The sequence below is a fragment of the Nelumbo nucifera genome, chromosome 5, assembly GCF_055504915.1.
Source record: "Nelumbo nucifera cultivar China Antique chromosome 5, China Antique-T2T, whole genome shotgun sequence".
Classification (NCBI taxonomy): domain Eukaryota; kingdom Viridiplantae; phylum Streptophyta; class Magnoliopsida; order Proteales; family Nelumbonaceae; genus Nelumbo; species Nelumbo nucifera.
The window spans coordinates 29868382-29887738 of NC_142653.1; the positions used below are offsets into that span (position 1 = coordinate 29868382).

A 19357-nucleotide genomic window follows, 5' to 3' on the forward strand; every position below is an offset into this window, starting at 1 on the left:
CCATTCTACCTGTTGTGGGGTATATATGTGCTTGGGTTCCCTCCCTCTAACAGCTAGCTTTTAAAGGTGAATTCTCCCAAGTCACGTAACATGCTTCCAGATCATAAATTATGGGATATCGGCAGACTTCTCAAGCTCTCCTTGTATATTTAAAAAATTAATTTCTTGCGAATGATTTACTCCCCTTGTCAAGCTTAAAAAAGGAAGAATTTCCTGCAATCGTTAATGGCATTTGTAGGGTATTTTTTTAGTTTCAAAAAATTATATGTTAAGGTACCATTTAGTTTTCTGTACATGCAACTAGGGTTCCCACATGTGAACTATGATGTTTTGATTTTGATTGGAACTTTGGAAGTACACCCCTGCACACACCTATCCGAGTGCAGGAAATCCGGTGGAAAAAATCAGATTTTATTTGGAAAATGTTTTAAGTAATCTGTTCAGTGTAGTGCAACGCACCGCTGCAAGTAACTGCATACAAAAGTTGGAGTCGCTGAAAAGGGGAGGTTTCCCATTTAATCATTACTCCCCAAAACCTAAGAAAACTGAAATGGGCATAAGAACTAACAATATTTTAGTGTTAAGGACAATTGGGCAAAACCCACCCCGAGCAAATTTTTTCTTTCTTTTAAAGATAAAAAAATGTAAAAAAAGGAAAAAAAAAAAACTCATGATTTAAGAAATGCTGATAGAAGTAGCATATGATTGAAGCAGGGACAGAGCTTGCTCTGTGATGGCCCTGTTCCTTGCTTGTTTTACCCAATCACCTATTACTTCCTCTGCTTGGCTACCACGAACACCTCCCTCAAGAGCATCTGCTGCTTCAGCAAGTTTCCCTTCAGCTAAGAAGCTCTCAACTCTATTGATAACAGACTCTATACCATCGCCGGATTGGTCATCTTCTCTCACCTGGAGAGGGAAACAAATTCGCATAACAAAAAAGAAAACCATGATACACGATTTTGCATTACCAAAAAAAAATGCACGATTTTGTTTCGAGGGTTTGCAGGCAATTCCATAAATGTACCTTTAACAAAGAAGCAATGTGAGCTAACGAGTGTGCCATGATGCCCCCCCCACCAGGTGGAATAAAGCTATAATGCCTTACTGTCCCCTTCAAGGCATCAAACTGCAATAAGAAATGGAGGTTAGAAGGAATACTAGTTTTTGTTGTTCACTCAGTTGTACGGTATTTTTGGAAACACGGACTTCATTTTCCTTCAGGCTGCATTTGTTTCAACATAAAACTGACTGAAATTTTTTCAGGCTGAAATATTTGACCTATATTTTTCCCCTTCTACAATAAAAACTTATCTCCCCAGCAACGGGTAGTTTAATACAATCTGTAGTTGACTTCCTTCTTTTAAGTTAAAAAAAAAAGATGCAAGATAGTTAAGAAAATTACTACATAAATGAGAAGTTAATTAGAAAACTATTTCATAACTAATATTTGACAACAGCATTACTTAAAGAAAGTCTAAAATGCGAAAATATGTAAAAGATCCATGAACCATTGGTAATAATAGGAAAAAAAATCTATTTCTTATATTATTACAGTAATTACTTGTTACTTCCATGCCAATTGTTATTTCCATGACAACTATTACTTTCTCAGGTTAAGGATTTAAGATTTAGGCTTGTGAGTGTGAAAATAGGTTGAGGGAAGGTGGATAAAGGGTTTTAGGGTTAGTGGGGTGATCTGATTTGATTAATGAAAGGCATGGATTTCTTGGGCTAAATCTCTATTAAATTCTTACAGAGAGCATAGGTACATTAAGGGCAACTTTTATAGAGATATTTCACTCTAGAGAAAATGCAAGAACACTGGGATTTGTTAGAGGGAGTGGAAGGGCTCACATGGGATTGATTTGAGTGCTCAAATGAAATCGACTGATGATGTTCACCTTTCTTCTTGACAGCTTACTGAACTTCAAAATTTGAATTAGAGATGTGTAGTAGACTCAAATTTTCAATCCAGGAATTTCTGAAATTTTTCCTTTGTTGTCATGCATTTTTCAGTGCTTTGGGTAGAAAAGGTCATCATCATCATCCATACCTTGTCCCAACTAATCCTGTTTTACCAATTCGTTCTATTTAAAGCCATATCCACTGTTAAATTATTAGCCCTTAAATCATTTCTTACTGTTAACAGCTGTTATTTTTTCCTATGTATAGTACCACAGGGGTACTATTGTACTTTTACTCCTTTTTATTTTAGTTGCTGTCACCCTAGTATATATATTAAAAAAGCTGTGCCGCCAGCAGTATCTTTTTGCTCTCAATTCTCTCTTCTCTCTCTTCTTCCATTCTTTTCTCCTACATAACACGGTATCAGAGCGGGACTATCAGATCTGAAAGGAGAAGTCGAGTGAACATTTTTTTTCTTCTTCACACCAGATTTCCAGATCTGCCGCCCTCATCTGCTGTTCGGCTGATTGAAGATCTCACACATTGAAGTAACTTTTCTCTCTCTCTCTCTCTCTCTTACCTTTTTTTTTTCTGGTCGTGTGCCAGGGCAGAACCTGTACTAGGTCTACCGATTGGATGTGAGGTGATCAGCACCTCTTTCTTTCCTTTTTTGTGGGGTCGACTGATCCCTGTGAAACTGTAGGTCGTGAGGACCTTTTTTTTGTGCTGCAACAGCAGCTTTTATGGTGAACTGTGGGTCAGAAAGTGACCAATACCTCTTGTGTGCAGCAACAACAGCTTTTATGGTGAACTGAAGGTCAGAAAGTGACCAGTACTTGCTGTAACAGCAGCCCTGTTGATGCGTAGGTCAAGAGATGACCTGTATGCACTGTGGCAACACTTGTGTTGAGCTTGTAAGTCAAGGGATGACCTGTTAGTGCTGTAACAGCACCTGTGTTTTTTCAAAAGGAGGTGTGTTTCTGAAGTTTTTTTTTTTTTTTTTCATTCCCCCTCAGTGTTGAATTTCTTTAAGGCTGTGTACCCCATTTAAGAGTTGTTTTCGAATCTGAAATCATGAGTGGTGAAGATTCTGCTACATCCGGTGTTTCCTCAATGCTGAATGGAACGAGTGGGGTGTGGACCTATCCTTTCCCAAGGCTGTTATTCCTCTTGATGGTTTAAATTATTTAGAGTGGTCAAGATGGATCAAGCTGTACATCACTGCAAGGGGAAGGATAGGTTATATTAATGGGAGAATCAAAGAACCATATTCTGGGAGTGCTGAATATGACAGATGGAACCAGGAAAACAGCATGGTCATGTCTTGGCTTTTAGTTTCTATGCAACCTCAAATAAGAAGGAATTTCATGTGGGCTGAAACGGCAAATGAGATCTAGGAACAAGCAAAATCAACAAATTCGGAACTGCGACACTATGCAAAAATCTACCAGCTACAGGCAGAATCGTCTACTTGTAAATAGGGGGAGAGGTGTCTATCTGTGTACTACTCAGACTTGACCTCTGTCTGGAAGGAGTTAGATCATTATCAGAGTGTGGACTAGAAGTGTGATGAAGATGCAAAACTGTACAAAAAACTAGTCTCTCTGCAGAGAGTGTTTGCTTTCTTACATGGTTTGAACCCTACATATGAATCTATTAGAGTCCCGATCCTAGGTAGCAAGGATCTTCCATCAATTCAGGAAGTTTATGCTCTTGTATAATCAGAAGAAAGCAGAAGGAATTTGATGAACAGTGCTGGAGGAGATGCAGTTGTGTTGGCAGCGAAAGGGAGTGTTACTACCGGTGGGGGAAATACTTCTAAGAAGGGAGATCTTCAGAAAAAGATGGATGATAAGGACAAATTGTGGTGTACTCATTGCCAGAAACCCCGACACACCTGAGACACATGCTGGGATCTTCATGGGAAGTCGAAATGGGCTCAAGATCTAAATAAGAAGCAAGGTTCAAATATGAATAAAAAGTCGGGACAACAAGGTACAAGAAAACACACTATGGCAAACATGGCTACTCAGGAGAATCAACCCCCCATTCATACTGTGACTCAGACACATTCATCTGGATCTGACCCAAGGGAGGATATTATAAATTCCTTCTGTGACCATTTAGAGCTCTATGGTAGAGCAATTCGTCAGATGGATTCTCCTCCCTCAACTTCACTTGCGTCTAAATCAGGTAACTCTGCCACAGCTTTCCATGTTGCTTCTCATAACCCTTACACTCCCTGGATCATTGATTCTGGAGCGTCAAAACACATGACTGGTACGTCCTCTTACTTTCAAACCTATCACCTTCTTTCTGGAAGAGACAAGGTGAGACTATTCTGATGGATCATACACTACAACAGCTGGTCAAGGAACCATTTCTCTCCCTCTCAGCCTTACCCTCTCTGATGTTTTACATGTTCCGAAATTTCCCATTAATTTGTTCTCTATTAGTAGTATTACTAATTCCTTAAACTGCTTAGTGACCTTTTTCCCTTCTTACTATGTGATCCAGGATTTGGCCTCGGGGAGAACGATTGGTAGAGGATGTATGGTTGATGGACTTTACATGCTGGAGAATAAGGTTGGTCTTCAAGTCACAGAGTCTAAGAGACAGTCTTGTAAGAGTCAAGTTTATTTATGGCATTGTCGTCTTGGTCATTTATCTTTTGAGTCTTTGAAAGTAGTGTTGCAGATTGTTTAAGTCAGTGTCCGTTTCAGATTTCTCTTGTCAAACTTGTCAATTGAGTAAACAATGTAGAACTCATTTTCTTTCAAAAAATAATAAATCTGAATTTCCTTTTCACATTGTTCATTATGATGGGTGGGGCCCTGTTACTTTACCATCTGAGAGTGGCTACAAGTATTTTATTATCATTATCGATAATTATTCTAGATATACATGGGTATATCCCATGCAGACCAGGGATGAAGTACAAAAAATTATCCAAGATTTTCAACGGATGGTCTTCACCCAATTTCAAACTAAAATCCAAATTTTTCAGTCAGATAATGCCAAAGAGTATTTTCATAGTGATCTCGCGGAATTTTTTGCTTAACGTGGTTCACTTCACCGTAGCTTTTGTGCCTGAACACCACAACAAAATGGTGTTGCTGAAAGAAAGAACCGGTACCTCCTTGAAGTGGCCCGGGGTTTACTACTCCAAATGAATGTCCCAAAACGCTTTTGGCTTGAGGTTGTCCTTTGTGCTACCTACCTCATCAACCGTATAAACTCTCGTTGGTTAGAGTGCAAAGCCCCACATCAACTTCTCTTTCCTAAGGCCCCCCTTCTTCTCATTCCTCCTCGTGTGTTTGGTTGTTGTTGCTTTGTCCAAAATTTGTCACCCACTCGTGGAAAATTGGATCCTCATGCTATTCCTTGCATATTGTTAGTGGTGTTAGTGAAGGGGTATTTCAGTCTTTGTACTTGTTGAGAATGCTGATGTGTACTGTTATGTTAGTTCGAGTGCCTCTTACTTAAAGAAGGGCACTCAAGTCTTTTCCAATAAGTCAATAATATAATAATAGGTCTGGCCGAATCAAGGGACTAACTTTTTTCCCTAATTCGAACCAGCCTTTCTCTCTTTTCTCTCTTCTCTCTTTTCTTCTTTCCTCTCCTACTTCTTGCTGTCTACTTTACTCTACAGTCAACGAACAAGACAGAATTCTATGGCAGGTCAAACTTCAACATGGTATCAGAGCTAGGTTCACCAAATCAGACTTGCTAGAATTCTGCCTTCTGCGCATTCAAATTAGGGTTTCACTTGGGGTTCTCAGTTGTGAGTTGGAGACTGGGAAAAGGGCTGAAAAGGAGTGATCGCCCTCTTCCCTAGGAGGTCTCTATGCCTCCGATTGTGTCGTTGGTGATTGGTTGCTGTGGTTTCTAAGCCCTAGTTAGGGCTGGTACGTGTGGTGCAGTGGTGTCTCAGCCCTTCGTATGGTTGGCCTTCAGGCGACGAGGTAAAGTTTTTTTTCTATATATTTTTTTTTGTTATGGAATACATGAGAGGTGTAGTACAGTTCGCATGATGGGTTTTCAGATTGCAGTATGCTAGGGTTTATGCTAGGGTTTATTCTGGTTTGTGTGTGATTCGAATGGCAATAGTGTCTACTTAATGGTGAAGCTTCCTATAGTTGTGGATTAATGTTGGTGGTGTTACAAGTGTGGTTTTCAGCTTTTGATATCGCTGAAATCAGTGTGTAGACCTCGGTGAGTAGGGGTTGTGGTGTTGTAGTTTTCAACATTTAATACTGCTGAAATCAGTGTACAGATTTCGGTGAGTAGGGTTTGTGGTGTTGCAGTTCTCAGCTGTTGAAATCAGTGTGCAGATTTCGGTGAAGTGTCTGTGTGTAGTGTGCAGTGTGTAGTGCTCCTAATTCAGTGCTCAGAATTAAGGGAGTTCGGCAATGGCAGATAACAGTGATAGTAAACCTAGTGTCATGATATCTACTGACTACCTGAATGTCCAAATGACCTCCATTAAACTGAATGGAGAGAATTACGTCCCTTGGGCCAAGTCTGTAGAGGTTTTTCTGAAGGCGAAGAAGAAAGTGAAGCATATAAGAGAGGAGAAACCCCCCGCTAATTCTCAGGAGTATGAAGACTGGGAACAGGAAGATGCACAGATCATTACATGGTTGTGGAACAGTATGGAACCCAAAATCAGTGTGAACTTCATGTTTCTTGACACAGCCAAAGAGGTGTGGGATCATGCTAAGAAACTGTATTCAGGTCAGGATAATACCACTAGGGTATATCAACTGTATCAGGAATACTTCAATCTACAACAGGGAAATCAGAGCCTTGAGGAGTACTATGCCAATGTGAGGAATATCCGTAATGAGTTAAATGTCTATCATCCTCTCACTTCAGATGTCAAAGTTCAACAGCAACAGCGAGAGCAGCTTGATGTAACACGGTTTCTGGTGGGGCTGAAGTCTGAGTATGAACCAGTACGAGCCCAGATACTAGGGGGATCTGCTCTTCCATCTTTAGAGGAGGTGTTTGCTCGTCTTCGGAGGGCTTCCATTGGATCTATGGACTCTAATGTCTCCGATAAATCAGCATTTGCAGTGTCAAGAGGCCGAGGTGGCAGAAGTGGGACTCGAGGAACCCAGCCTGGCAGGAGTGGTAGTGGTGGATCTACACATATCCGTGGTGGTGGTCGTACTGGAGGCAGAGATTCAGGGGGAGCTCGTGGTAGAGGACGTGGCTCGGGTCCACGGAAGTGTACTCACTGTGGTTTGGATGGACATACCATTAACTACTGCTATGACTTACATGGTCCTCCCTCGACGTGGGCCAACCATGCCATGACTAGTGACACCAGTTTCAGCCCTACACAGGAGAAACGGTCAGCTGACCCGATGCCTTCTACTCCCTCAGATGGTCCAGGCAAGGAGATGGTGAGTGTTCCTCGTGATGAGTATGAGAGGTTTGTTCAATCCAAGTCGCAGCAGAACACAACTTCCTTTGCACACTCAGGTATGGCTTGTTTGGCATCCACACCCAACCCCTGGATTATTGACTTTGGAGCCTCCGATCACATGACGGGAACTCCAGGTGTGTTTTCATCTCTCACTCATTGCTCAACACCACAATCTGTTACCCTTGCTAATGGCTCCACGTCATCTATCTGTGGTGTTGGTAATGTTGACCTAGACCCTGTATCCCTATCCTCTGTTTTATATGTACCTAAGCTTCCATTTAATCTTATGTCTGTTAGTAAGCTGACCAAGTCACTTAAGTGCTCCATCACTTTTTACCCTTCTATGTGTGTTTTTCAGGATCTCAAGACGGGGATGAAGATTGGTGGAGGGCATGAAGCCGGTGGACTGTATTATCTTGATGGTGGTGGACGAACGTCAACGGCTCTTCAGTCATCCATTTCTCCTCTCCAGTGGCACTGTAGATTTGGTCATCCTTCGCTGAAAGTGTTGCAGTCCTTAGTCCCTTCATTGAGTCAACTTTCTGTTTTAGATTGTGAGTCTTGTCAATTTGGGAAACACCATCGTGTTCCCTTTCGTTCTAGGGTCGATAACCGTGTGTCGAGTCTTTTTTCTTTAATTCATTCAGATGTTTGGGGTCCTTATAAAGTGATGTCATATAATGGATACCGATATTTTGTTATTTTTGTTGATGACTGTTCAAGAATGACGTGGCTCTATTTAATGAAAGAAAGAAGTGAATTATTTTCCATCTTCCAGAAATTTTATGCTGAGATCCGCAATCAATTTGGTGTTCACATCAAAATTTTCCGTTCTGATAATGGTCGTGAATACTTGTCTTCATCTTTTCGAGAATACTTGGACCAACATGGCATTATACACCAAACTTCATGTACCTATACTCCGCAACAAAATGGGGTTGCTGAGAGAAAGAACCGCCATCTTGTAGAAACGGCACACTCCCTCATGCACCACATGAATGTTCCCAAAACTTTTTGGAGCGATGCAATGCTCACCTCTTGTTTCTTAATTAATCGAATGCCCACGTCTATCCTTGATGGTCGTTCTCCTTTTAGTGTCTTATTCCCCAACATGTCTCCGTTTCCGCTTTCTCCTCGGGTATTTGGGTGTGTCTGCTTCGTTCATAATCTGAGTCCCGGGACTGACAAGTTAGATGCACGTTCCATGAAGTGTATCTTCCTTGGTTATTCCCGAACTCAGAAAGGGTACAAGTGTTATCATCCTAGTTCTCGTCGTTCCTTGGTATGTGCTGATGTTACATTCTTTGAGTCAACTCCGTTCTTCGTGGGGTCCGGTGCTGCTGCTTCCCCCACATCACCACCTCCTCTTCCTCTTCCTGTGGCTGATCCACCTCCTCTGGTTCCAGTCATGCCTACGTCCTTGTCTCCGGTGCCACCATTGGTTGACCGTCCACCCATCCGTCACGTGTATACACATCACCCACGTGTACCGGCTGCAGCTCCTCTAGCTTCATCACCGTCGACAGATCCAGCTCCAGCTTCGACACCAGCCTCCGACCTAGATCTTCCTATTGCCTTACGGAAAGGTAAGCGTACTTGCACCCTTCACCCTATTTCCAATTTTGTTTCACTTACCCACCTCTCCGCTTCCCATCGCCAGTTCATATCTTTGTTATCCTCCGTGGTTGTTCCTAAGGATGTCCAGGAAGCCCTTACCTCTCCAGAGTGGTGTCGTGCTATGGAAGAAGAGCTCTCTGCTTTGCATCATAATCACACTTGGGATCTCACCGCTCTTCCTCCTGGGAAGCAGGCTGTCGGTTGTAAGTGGGTGTATAGTGTTAAGTACTTGCCAGATGGTCGTGTTGAGCGCCTGAAGGCGCGGCTGGTTGCCAAAGGGTACTCCCAAACCTATGGCATTGACTACACGGAGACGTTCTCCCCGGTTGCTAAGATAGGGTCAGTTCGTGTCGTCATCTCTCTTGCAGCTATGTCTGATTGGCCTCTCCATCAGCTCGATATCAAAAATGCCTTTTTGCATGGTGATTTGCTCGAGGAGGTCTACATGGAGCAACCACCCGGGTTTGTTGCTCAGGGGGAGGATGGTAAGGTATGCAGACTTAAGAAGGCTATTTATGGACTTAAACAGTCCCCTCGAGCATGGTTTGGTAGGTTCAGTGAGGTGGTCAAGAAGTTTGGTATGAAACAGTGCCAAGTTGATCACTCTGTCTTCAGTCTTGACTCTTCGGCAGGTAAAATAATATTGGTGGTGTATGTGGATGATATCGTTGTGACTGGGAATGATAAAATGGGCATTGACAGATTGAAGGCATTCCTACAGGAACACTTTCAGACAAAGGACCTTGGCAAGTTGAAATACTTTTTGGGCATAGAGGTAGCAAGATCTAAGCATGGCATTAATTTGTGCCAGAGGAAATATGTGCTTGATTTACTGGAAGAAACAGGATTGTTGGGTACTAAACCGGCTGAGACACCTATGGAAACAAATACGAGGCTGAGCAGTGATATAGGTGAAGTGTTTGAAGAGCCTGGCAGATACCGACGACTTGTAGGCAAACTAAACTATCTAACCATTACTCGGCCAGATATTTCATTTGCGGTTAGTGTGGTGAGTCAGTTCATGCAGAAACCTTTGGTCCCACATTGGAATGCAGTGCTAAGGATTGTGAGGTATCTGAAAGGAGCTCCTGGTCGTGGTTTGCTGTACAGAAGTGGTGGAAAACTGGTAGTAGAAGGATACACCGATGCTGATTGGGCAGGTTCTATGTCTGATAGACGATCTACCACAGGCTATTGCACCTTTCTGGGGGGTAACCTGGTAACATGGAAAAGTAAGAAGCAAACAGTTGTGGCAAGAAGCAGTGCAGAAGCGGAATATAGGGCCATGCACATACTGCTTGTGAACTAGTGTGGCCGAGGAACCTTCTACAAGAGATAGGATATGACATCAGTACTCCAATGAAGCTCTACTGTGACAATCAGGCAGCGGTTCATATCTCTTCCAATCCAGTGTTTCATGAAAGAACCAAGCACATCGAAGTTGACTGTCATTTTGTGAGAGAGAAGGTGCTGAATGGGGTGATAGAAACTGCATATGTTAGTACGGGAAACCAGTGGGCAGACTTATTTACAAAAGGCTTGAGTCGGGGGAGAGTGGACTACATATGTAACAAGCTGGGATTATATGATATATACTCACCAGCTTGAGGGGGAGTGTTAGTGGTGTTAGTGAAGGGGTATTTCAGTCTTTGTACTTGTTGAGAATGCTGATGTGTACTGTTATGTTAGTTCGAGTGCCTCTTACTTAAAGAAGGGCACTCAAGTCTTTTCCAATAAGTCAATAATATAATAATAGGTCTGGCCGAATCAAGGGACTAACTTTTTTCCCTAATTCGAACCAGCCTTTCTCTCTTTTCTCTCTTCTCTCTTTTCTTCTTTCCTCTCCTACTTCTTGCTGTCTACTTTACTCTACAGTCAACGAACAAGACAGAATTCTATGGCAGGTCAAACTTCAACACATATTCTTGGGGTATTCCTTCACTCAGAAGGGATACCATTGTTTTAATCCTGTTTCTCGGAAATTTTATGTTTCCATGGATGTCTCTTTCTTTGAGAGTGAGCCTTTTTCCCCGTTTCTCCTCAGGGGGAGAGTAGGAATGAGGAGAAACTGGTTCAGCTCCCTCCTCTTCCTGATCCTCCTCCTTTTCGTGTCTTCTTCCGTCGTCACAAAGGCCAACCAAATTCAAGAGCTGTGGAGAATCCATAAGCTATACCTCCAATGCCATTAAACTCTTCGGGGGCGGATCATACTCACTCAGGTATCTTGGTTCCCATTGATGTCCCTGACTCCATTGCAATTGATACCTCTGTTGTTGATGACCTTGACCTTCCTATTGCTCACAAGAAAAGGTGTTAGATCGTGCACCACTAAACACCCCATTTCCCACTTTGTTTCCTATGAAAACATTTCACCCTCTTTTCGAGCCTTTCTCCCATCCATTGACAGTGTCCCTATCCCTAAGAATGTGGCAGAAGCTCTTTCAGTACCTGAATTGATAGATGCTATGAAGGAACAAATTAATGCCCTTCATAAAAATGGCACATGGGAACTTGTAGATCTTCCTAAGGGAAAGGATCCAGTTGGATGTAAATGGGTGTTCACAGTCAAACATAGGGTTGATGAAACGGTGGAGAGGTGTGAAGCTCGTTTAGTGGCAAAGGGGTTTACACAAGTGTACGGAGTTGATTATGCAGAGACTTTTGCACCCGTTGCCAAGATGAACTCCATTAGAGTTCTATTCTCTCTTGCTGCTAATCTTGACTGGGATCTACATCAACTTGATATCAAGAATGCATTCTAACCATAAATTAGGTTTACATGATACAACCCCTAGTTTCAGGCTCAAGGCAATGAACAAAAGGTGTGTAGGTTGAAGAAGTCTTTATACGGGTTGAAACAATCACCGAGAGCCTGGTTCAACAGATTCCATGCAGCGGTTCAGCAGAAAGGATACAAGCAATGTCAATCTGATCACACATTGTTTGTGAAAAGAGGAGAAGGTAAAATTGTTGCTTTGATAGTATATGCTGATGATATAATTATCACTGGTGACTGGAAGGGTGAAATCCAAAAGTTGAAGAGTTTTCTTGCCACACAGTTTGAAGTAAAGGATCTAGGTCCTTTAAGATACTTCCTAAGAATTGAAGTTGCCCGCTCAAAAAGGGTTATCTTCATTTCCCAAAGGAAGTATGTCCTAGATTTACTCCAGGATACAAGAAAAATGGGAGTGAAGACAGTTGATTCCCCTATTGATCCTAACCATAAATTAGGTGACAGCCAAGGTGAACCTATCAAGGATGTGAAACAGTTTCAAAGACTTTTAGGGAGATTGCTATATCTTTCTATGACCCGCCCAGACATTGCTTATGCAATTGGTGTCCTTAGCCAGTTCATGCAAGCCCCTATGACCACTCGTCTTGAAGCAGCAGAAAGAATCCTCTGATACCTTAAAAGGTTTCCAGGTGCTGGTTTGTTGTTTCAAAGGCATGGACATTTGAAAGTTGAAGTGTATATTGATGCAGATTGGGCAGGATCCCTAAATGACAAAAAGTCAACTAGTGGCTACTATACCTTCATAGGAGGAAATCTAGTTACCTGGAGAAGCAAAAAGCAAAGTGTGGTAGCTAGATCCAGTGTTGAAGCTGAATATCGAGCAATGGCTCATGGAGTGGCTGAAATTATGTGGATAAAGAATCTGTTGAGTGAGTTGGGTTTTCCAGTGGACAGACCTATGACCCTATTATGTGATAACAAAGCAGCCATAAACATTGTTGCTAACCTTGTGCTACATGATAGAACTAAACACATCGAAGTCGACAAGCATTTTATCAGAGAGAAGGTTATCACAGGGGAAGTGTGTACTCCCTATGTCAGCTCTGAGGATCAACTTCCAGACATCTTTACAAAAGGACTACACCACTCATGACATCATGATTTATGTGACAAGTTGCGCATGATTGACATCTATGTCCCAACTTGAGGGGGAGTGTTAACAACTGTTATTTTTTCCTATGTATAGTACCACAGGGGTACTATTGTACTTTTACTCCTTTTTATTTTAGTTGTTGTTGCCCTAGTATATATATTAAAAAAGTTGCGCCGCCAGTAGTATCTTTTTGCTCTCAGTTCTCTCTTCTCTCTTCTTCTCTCTCTCTTCTCTCTTCTTCCATTCTTCTCTCCTACATAACACTCACTACTTCTACCCATGTCCTTTTTGGTCTACCCCAAGCTCTTCTAGCCCCTTCAATGTGTAACAGATCACTTCTTCTAACTAGCGCAGTTGGTGGCCTTCTATGTATGTGCCCAAACCATCTTAGTCTACTCCCTCTCATTTTATCTCCTATGGAGCTACTCCTAGGCTCTTATGGATTTCATTCCTAATCCTATCCTTTCTAGTTTTTCCACTCATCCATCTTAGCATTCACATTTCTGCCACATTCATTTTCTAGACATGTTTCTTGACTACCCAACACTTTGCTCCATACAAAATAGCTGGCCTTACAATTGTTTTGTAGAACTTTACTTTTAATCTAAGTGATATTCACCTATCACATAAAAGTCCAGATGCACCCCTCCATTTGGGCAGAAAGGGTATTTTTGTTATTTTGATATATTGGTAATGGATCTTATTGTCAGGAGTCATCAAATAATATATGTTGCACTCTTTTCTCTGTTTTTTTAAAGACAGCCAAGATGGTGTTGCATGTAACCGAAGGTCCACAAGGGACAGTAAGAAAACAGAGTTTAGAAAAGGCAACCAAGACGTTTTATGTAACCACTCTCCATCAGACACAATTCTTACTAGCTAAAAAATGAGCAACCTGGTTGTCTAGCCTTTTAATAAGCCCCCATTTGACAATTTTAATGTTTTTTTGATCAGTAAAAAACGAGATTTCATTAATATCAAGTTCAAGTATTACAAATTTACAATTAGGTGAGGTTTTTTGCACCCTAGAGGGAACTTTTTCATTTATAATTTTGCCCAAAACATTTGGTGCCTAGATGTCCCTTGTTTAGCCAAGACATCCACCATCCCATTTGCTGATGTTCTCACCTATTTAAAAAAAACATTCAGCTCCCTTATGCTTTCTATTTCCCAAAAAGTATGTCTATAGATCCATGGAATTTGGGAACTACATCTTGTCCATGAAATGACCACCTGAGAGTCCCCTTCCACCTCCAAGATGTGGAAACCAAATTGCTTGGCAAATTTGAAGCCATGGAACAGTGCACACAGCTCTGCTGTCAATGCATTACCATCTGCTAATGGCCCTAAAAACAATGCTAACACGTTTCCTTCTGTGTCTTGAAAAACCCCTCCCATTCATGCCACAACCTGATATCCAATATAACTCCCATCAAAAGTTGAGTTTAACAAAGTTAATTGCTGGGTTCTCCATTCCATATTTACTTTTTCCTTGATTTGAGACAATAATGTCACTTCCTTCCAAGTTCTCATAATGTCCAAGGTTCAAAATATCAAAACTTATCGGTGACTTCCTGATACACCCCTACAGTGGGTGTTTCGGGGTCTGACCTGGTCCAGGGGATCGATGGGCCTTAAACCAACCCCCCCTGAACCAGTTTGGAAAAAAAAAGCACAGCTCGATACAGGCTGATATTTTGAACCTTGATAATGTCATTTATTGAGAAGCCTTGGAAATCCTCCATAGTCTTCACCCACTGTGCCACCTTAATTTTCACTGTATCAAAGATCTCCATCTCTGTTCTACCCTTTTCACTCAAAGTCAAAATCCTCCCATTCCTTTCTTCCTATACAGTCATAACATGGCGGCTCTCACTGCTTTCCACATTATTCTTCCCCCTTTCTTTGGTTGTCTAAAGAAGTCATTTGACAACTTTAATATTCTTAGCCCCCAATTAATATCATCAATAGGAAACCATATCCTGGCCTTCCTTTGTTTATATTTGCAAAATGCAGATTGCCATAGTCACCTCCCTAACACATTCACAACATTAGGAATTTTTTTATCAGTAAAACTTTGGTTATATTAATTATATGTGAAAAAACAGTACACTTTTGATTTGATGATCATGATATCAAACCCAAAATCAACACTATGTTACAAAGATGCCTAGAACAATTGCTCCCTTTCTTTGTTTAGCAAGGGAGTCAGCTAGCCCATTTGCACTCCTTCTAACCCATTTGAATTCAGCACCCAGATCTCTTGCAATCCTTTTTATTTCCCTAATCCCTATAAACTATAAACATTCTTGAGGGTCCAAGAAATGATTACTTTTGAGTCCCTTTCCACCTCCAATTGACTGAAACATTCTTGAGGGTCCAAGAAATGATTACTTTTGAGTCCCTTTCCACCTCCAATTGACTGAAGCCCAATTACTTAGCTAACCTGAGGCTTTGTAGTAAAGCCAACAATTCAGCTTTTATGGAGTTAGCCACACCAATTGGTCCAGAGTAAAGAGCCAACAATCTAGCCTCCAAATTTCTTATTGACCCACCAATACCTGCAATGCCGGGGTTACCCAAAGAGCTTCCGTCAAAATTCAGCTTTACTTTACTGCCTTGTAAAGTTTCTGTTCCATTTTTATTCTTTGTCTCTAGAGGAAAGTGCTATCTCCTTCCAAGCCCCTAGGAGTTTTTTGTCTAGTCATTATTTGCTCAAGTTTCAAGTCTCCTAGTCATAGATTCAGTAGATATTAAGTTATCAGTGTTTGTCTCTTACATTCAATGGCGTTTTCATAATTATAGTGAATAAGGTTCCATTGGACACTCACCTATAAATTGTTCTGTTGTCTTACATTTTAGAATAAATGAATCAAGTTTTTGAATCTCTTCCTTATTCTTAATTATGTGATGCAATTTCATCTAGGAATGGTACCTAGATTTCTAAGAATGATTCTTGGAGAAACCCTAGAGAAACTCTAGGACTGTCTTGTCACTCAAAATTTTCTCTCATAATCTGTTGTTACTGCTATTAAAAGTTACTGGTCTGAGCATTGAATCACAGGAGTCAAGCTGGTATTGGGAACCTGATCTGGGCATTTAGTGGGCCTATTGATGTAGCAGATGCTGCTGAAGTAGAAATATGTGCCTTGTTGGTGGGCTTGAGTGCTTGAGATGATCTGTGGTGGCTCTTAACATCACTGATGTGATGGTGGAAGGTGACTCCAAGAATGTAATCAATTGGATGAAAAGGGAGGGCCCTTGGAGATTCAATTGTATTTTTAATGAGACTTTGGAAATCAAGTTTAATTTGATCTGTCACTTCAGATGGATTCCTAGAGAGCTGAATTGTGTAGCTGATGGTTTGGCCAAGTCAGGGGAAGGGAGTTTTTTTTTTTTTTATTGAAGGGAGGGATTTTATGCATAATGACTCTCAAAGACTTTGTAAATTCTAGGATGGTCTTTTCGTTTTTGGCCATTGGTCATATTTGACATTGCTGTATATATCCGATTCTCCTCATGTGCATCCATTCCCCCCAAGTTTTATGCTTTCCATTGAATGAAACATTACAGAACTCATCATCTAAAAATTGCCCATCAGAAACCCTACTTTTTTAGTCCTTCACTCTGATAAAATTACCCTTATAAATCCTATACAAAAATGTTTACAGCCTTCTGATTAGCATCACCCTATTTTGCAAGTTACAGAATTTATTCTTTTTACTTCAGAGCATTTTTTTGATGAATAATAATAAATTTATTGATTCAGAAGCAAATTTAGAGTGAGTTCATACATCATCCCAGCGAGAGGCGCGAGCTGCAGCCCCTCCTTGAATCTTACAAGTAAACTAGGAAAGAAAAACAAGAATCACAACTGAGCCCAAAATAATTCTTCCCTATTTACCCCTTGCTTAGCTAACATATCTGACAAAGTATTTGCTGATCTCCCCCACCCACTGTACAGTGACCAACATATTCCTTGTCAACCAACTGAATTTCTTCATTTCATTCTTGTATCGCCACATTGCCTCTTCAGAATTTTTCAACCAACCCACCACCACTTTGGAGTCCCCCTCGATTATTAGTTGTTGTACCCCCAACTGGTTTGCAAATTGCACCCCTTGTATAGCAGCTAAAAGTTCTGCCCTGATGGCGTTCCCAAATCCCAAGGGACCTGAGTAAAGCAACAAAATCTCTCCCTTCGCATTTCTCAAAGCACCCCCTATTCCGGATAAACCTGGATTACCCATGCTACTTTCATCAAAGTTCAACTTTAGTGAGCCTTCGGATGGAGGAGACCAACTTGTAATTGATTTGTCCTTTAGAGATGAACACCTCGCTACTGCTGACCAATTTCTCCAAAGGTCATTAAAGGAGAATTGATGAAAGATTTCCAAGGTCTTCAGCCAATGTATTGCCCTATTCAACACAGTCTTTCAAATCCTGGCTGCTCCTTTCCTTTTCTTGAAAGATTCTAAGATTTCTTTCTTCCCAAAGAGTCCAAATCAAAGCAACACGAGCACATCTCCACATAATTCTCCCTATTTTTGTAGGCCAATAAAAGGTATAATGGTTGAAGAGCATGTGAACTTCTGCTGGTAGACTCCAACTACCCCCAAACAACGAAAGTAACCAAGCCCAAAGGTCTACAGAAAAGGGACAAGATATTAATAGATGGTAACAATCCTCACCGTGAGCTCTACAGAGGAGACACCAATTAGGAGAAATACAGAGGAAAGGTCTTCTCTTTTGTAGGTTATCTAAAGTGTTTACTTTCCCATGGAATACTTCCCAACAAAATGCCATAATTTTTGGGGGAACTAGCCTACACCAAATTTCTTTTGACGGAAAGGGTTGGTGAGTAGAAAGTTGAGAGATGGACTTGAAGAAAGAAGCACAAGTGAAGGTTCCATTGGGTCTAGGAGTCCAAACCCTCTTATCTGGCTTGGAGGGATCCAAACAAACCTGATTAAGACAACCAAGCAAAGCAGAAAGAGAATCAATTTCATCATCCCTAAGACCTCTACAAAACCCAAAATCCCAAGTAGAATCTAAGGGTGTTCCCAAAGGTGAGACAAATTTTGAGACCACCTCTTTTTTGTACAAAGAAATAGAAAATAGCGAAGGGAACAAATCCTTTAACGGTGTGTCTCCTAACCAAATATCCTCCCAAAAATGAATAGAGTTGCCAGAACAAACTTCATACCTGATAAAATTGAGGAATTGAGGAAGGGTGTTGCGAATAGCCTTCCAAGGTGCTGCTAGGTTAGCTTGCCTCGATACACCAACATCCCATCCATTCTCTGACCTCCCATGAATGCTTCCCACCACCTCATGCCACAATTTCCATTCTCTAACAGAGTTTGATTTTTTCTAGTTACCCTTCCAAGTCCCAAACCCCCCTCTTCTTTACTTCTGCACACAATTTCCCAATTAACCAAGTGATCCTTTTTACTTCAGAGCATTCCATATATGCAGGATTTTCAAAACTATTTTTCTCTCTTAAACCCAATTATCAAGCCACCTCCTAACCCAACCCCTTCTTTCACCTTGTTTTTCTTCAAATTTTGTTTACTTTCAACAACAGTCCACCATACTAGACCACCTGTTTGTCAAAATTCCCCAGAGGGAACCTAGGCTCATTCTAGGTTGTATAGAGATCATTCACCATCACCAAAGTTGCATAAAGAAAGTTCACTCAATAAACCATCAATGTGATTTTTGAAACTAAAGGGCATATGCATGGGGGTTGGCCAATCCTAGAAAACCTGAGAAAACACAAACAGAGAATTGCCACTCCTACCTTATAAAAGAAAAGATACCAACTCCCAATCTACTAAACATAGTTTTCAAGACGCCAAAGCGAGGTTGGGCATCAGGGGGGCGCCTTGTCGCCTAGGAGATGGACTCTTTTATATAGAAAATATAAATCCTAGGGTAGTTCCCTAGGTACCGTAGCCATATTTCCTTAGTAATTATTCATAATTTTCATAATAAAAGTGTAGAATTCATGTTAAAGTATAGAAAATCAACATATTCATGAGAAGAAAAAAAGGAAGGAAAAGAAAATTCAAAAAATATAGGGTTTGAACCCTTATTTTTGTTATAGGAAAAGAAGAAAAGAAAAAGTGTTGATTATAGTAGTAGTACTGTAGTAGAAAATGTGTTGATTGGACAAATTTTGAAGTTCTTCCTTACTTATTGGTTCAGGTTTTAAAGTCTTTGAGGGTTCAATACAGCATTTAGCAATGTTTGTATTGATTAAATCCTAACAAATATGAAAATAATAAAAACAAATTAGTATATAAACACACGAAATGAGTATTTTAGTTTAATTGTGCCTATTTTATAATTATAATGTCAAAAAATAAAGAATAAAAAAGTATTCTACAATACATAGTACAAAATTGCTAGGTGATTAAGCGAGGCGAGCCTCAAAGGGCGCCTTGTCACCTAGGCGTCTCCTTGACAACTATGCTACTAAATTAATGACAATTAAACTTTAAAGTCC

General features: G+C 40.9%; 1 protein-coding gene across 2 annotated transcripts in view; it reads right to left on the minus strand.

Annotated features, from left to right (window-relative positions):
- Positions 1 to 395: 395 nt before the first annotated feature.
- LOC104600074 (MICOS complex subunit) overlaps positions 396 to 19357 on the minus strand; it is a 41612-nt gene continuing 22650 nt past the window's right edge. For both annotated transcript variants that reach the window (XM_010262895.2, XM_010262896.2), the window contains exons 12-13: positions 1028 to 1129; positions 396 to 909 (exon numbers count right to left, since the gene is read on the minus strand). In XM_010262895.2, the coding sequence (XP_010261197.1) occupies positions 676 to 909; positions 1028 to 1129 (336 nt within the window). In that variant the 3' untranslated portion in view covers positions 396 to 675. The remainder of the gene's footprint in view (positions 910 to 1027; positions 1130 to 19357) is intronic.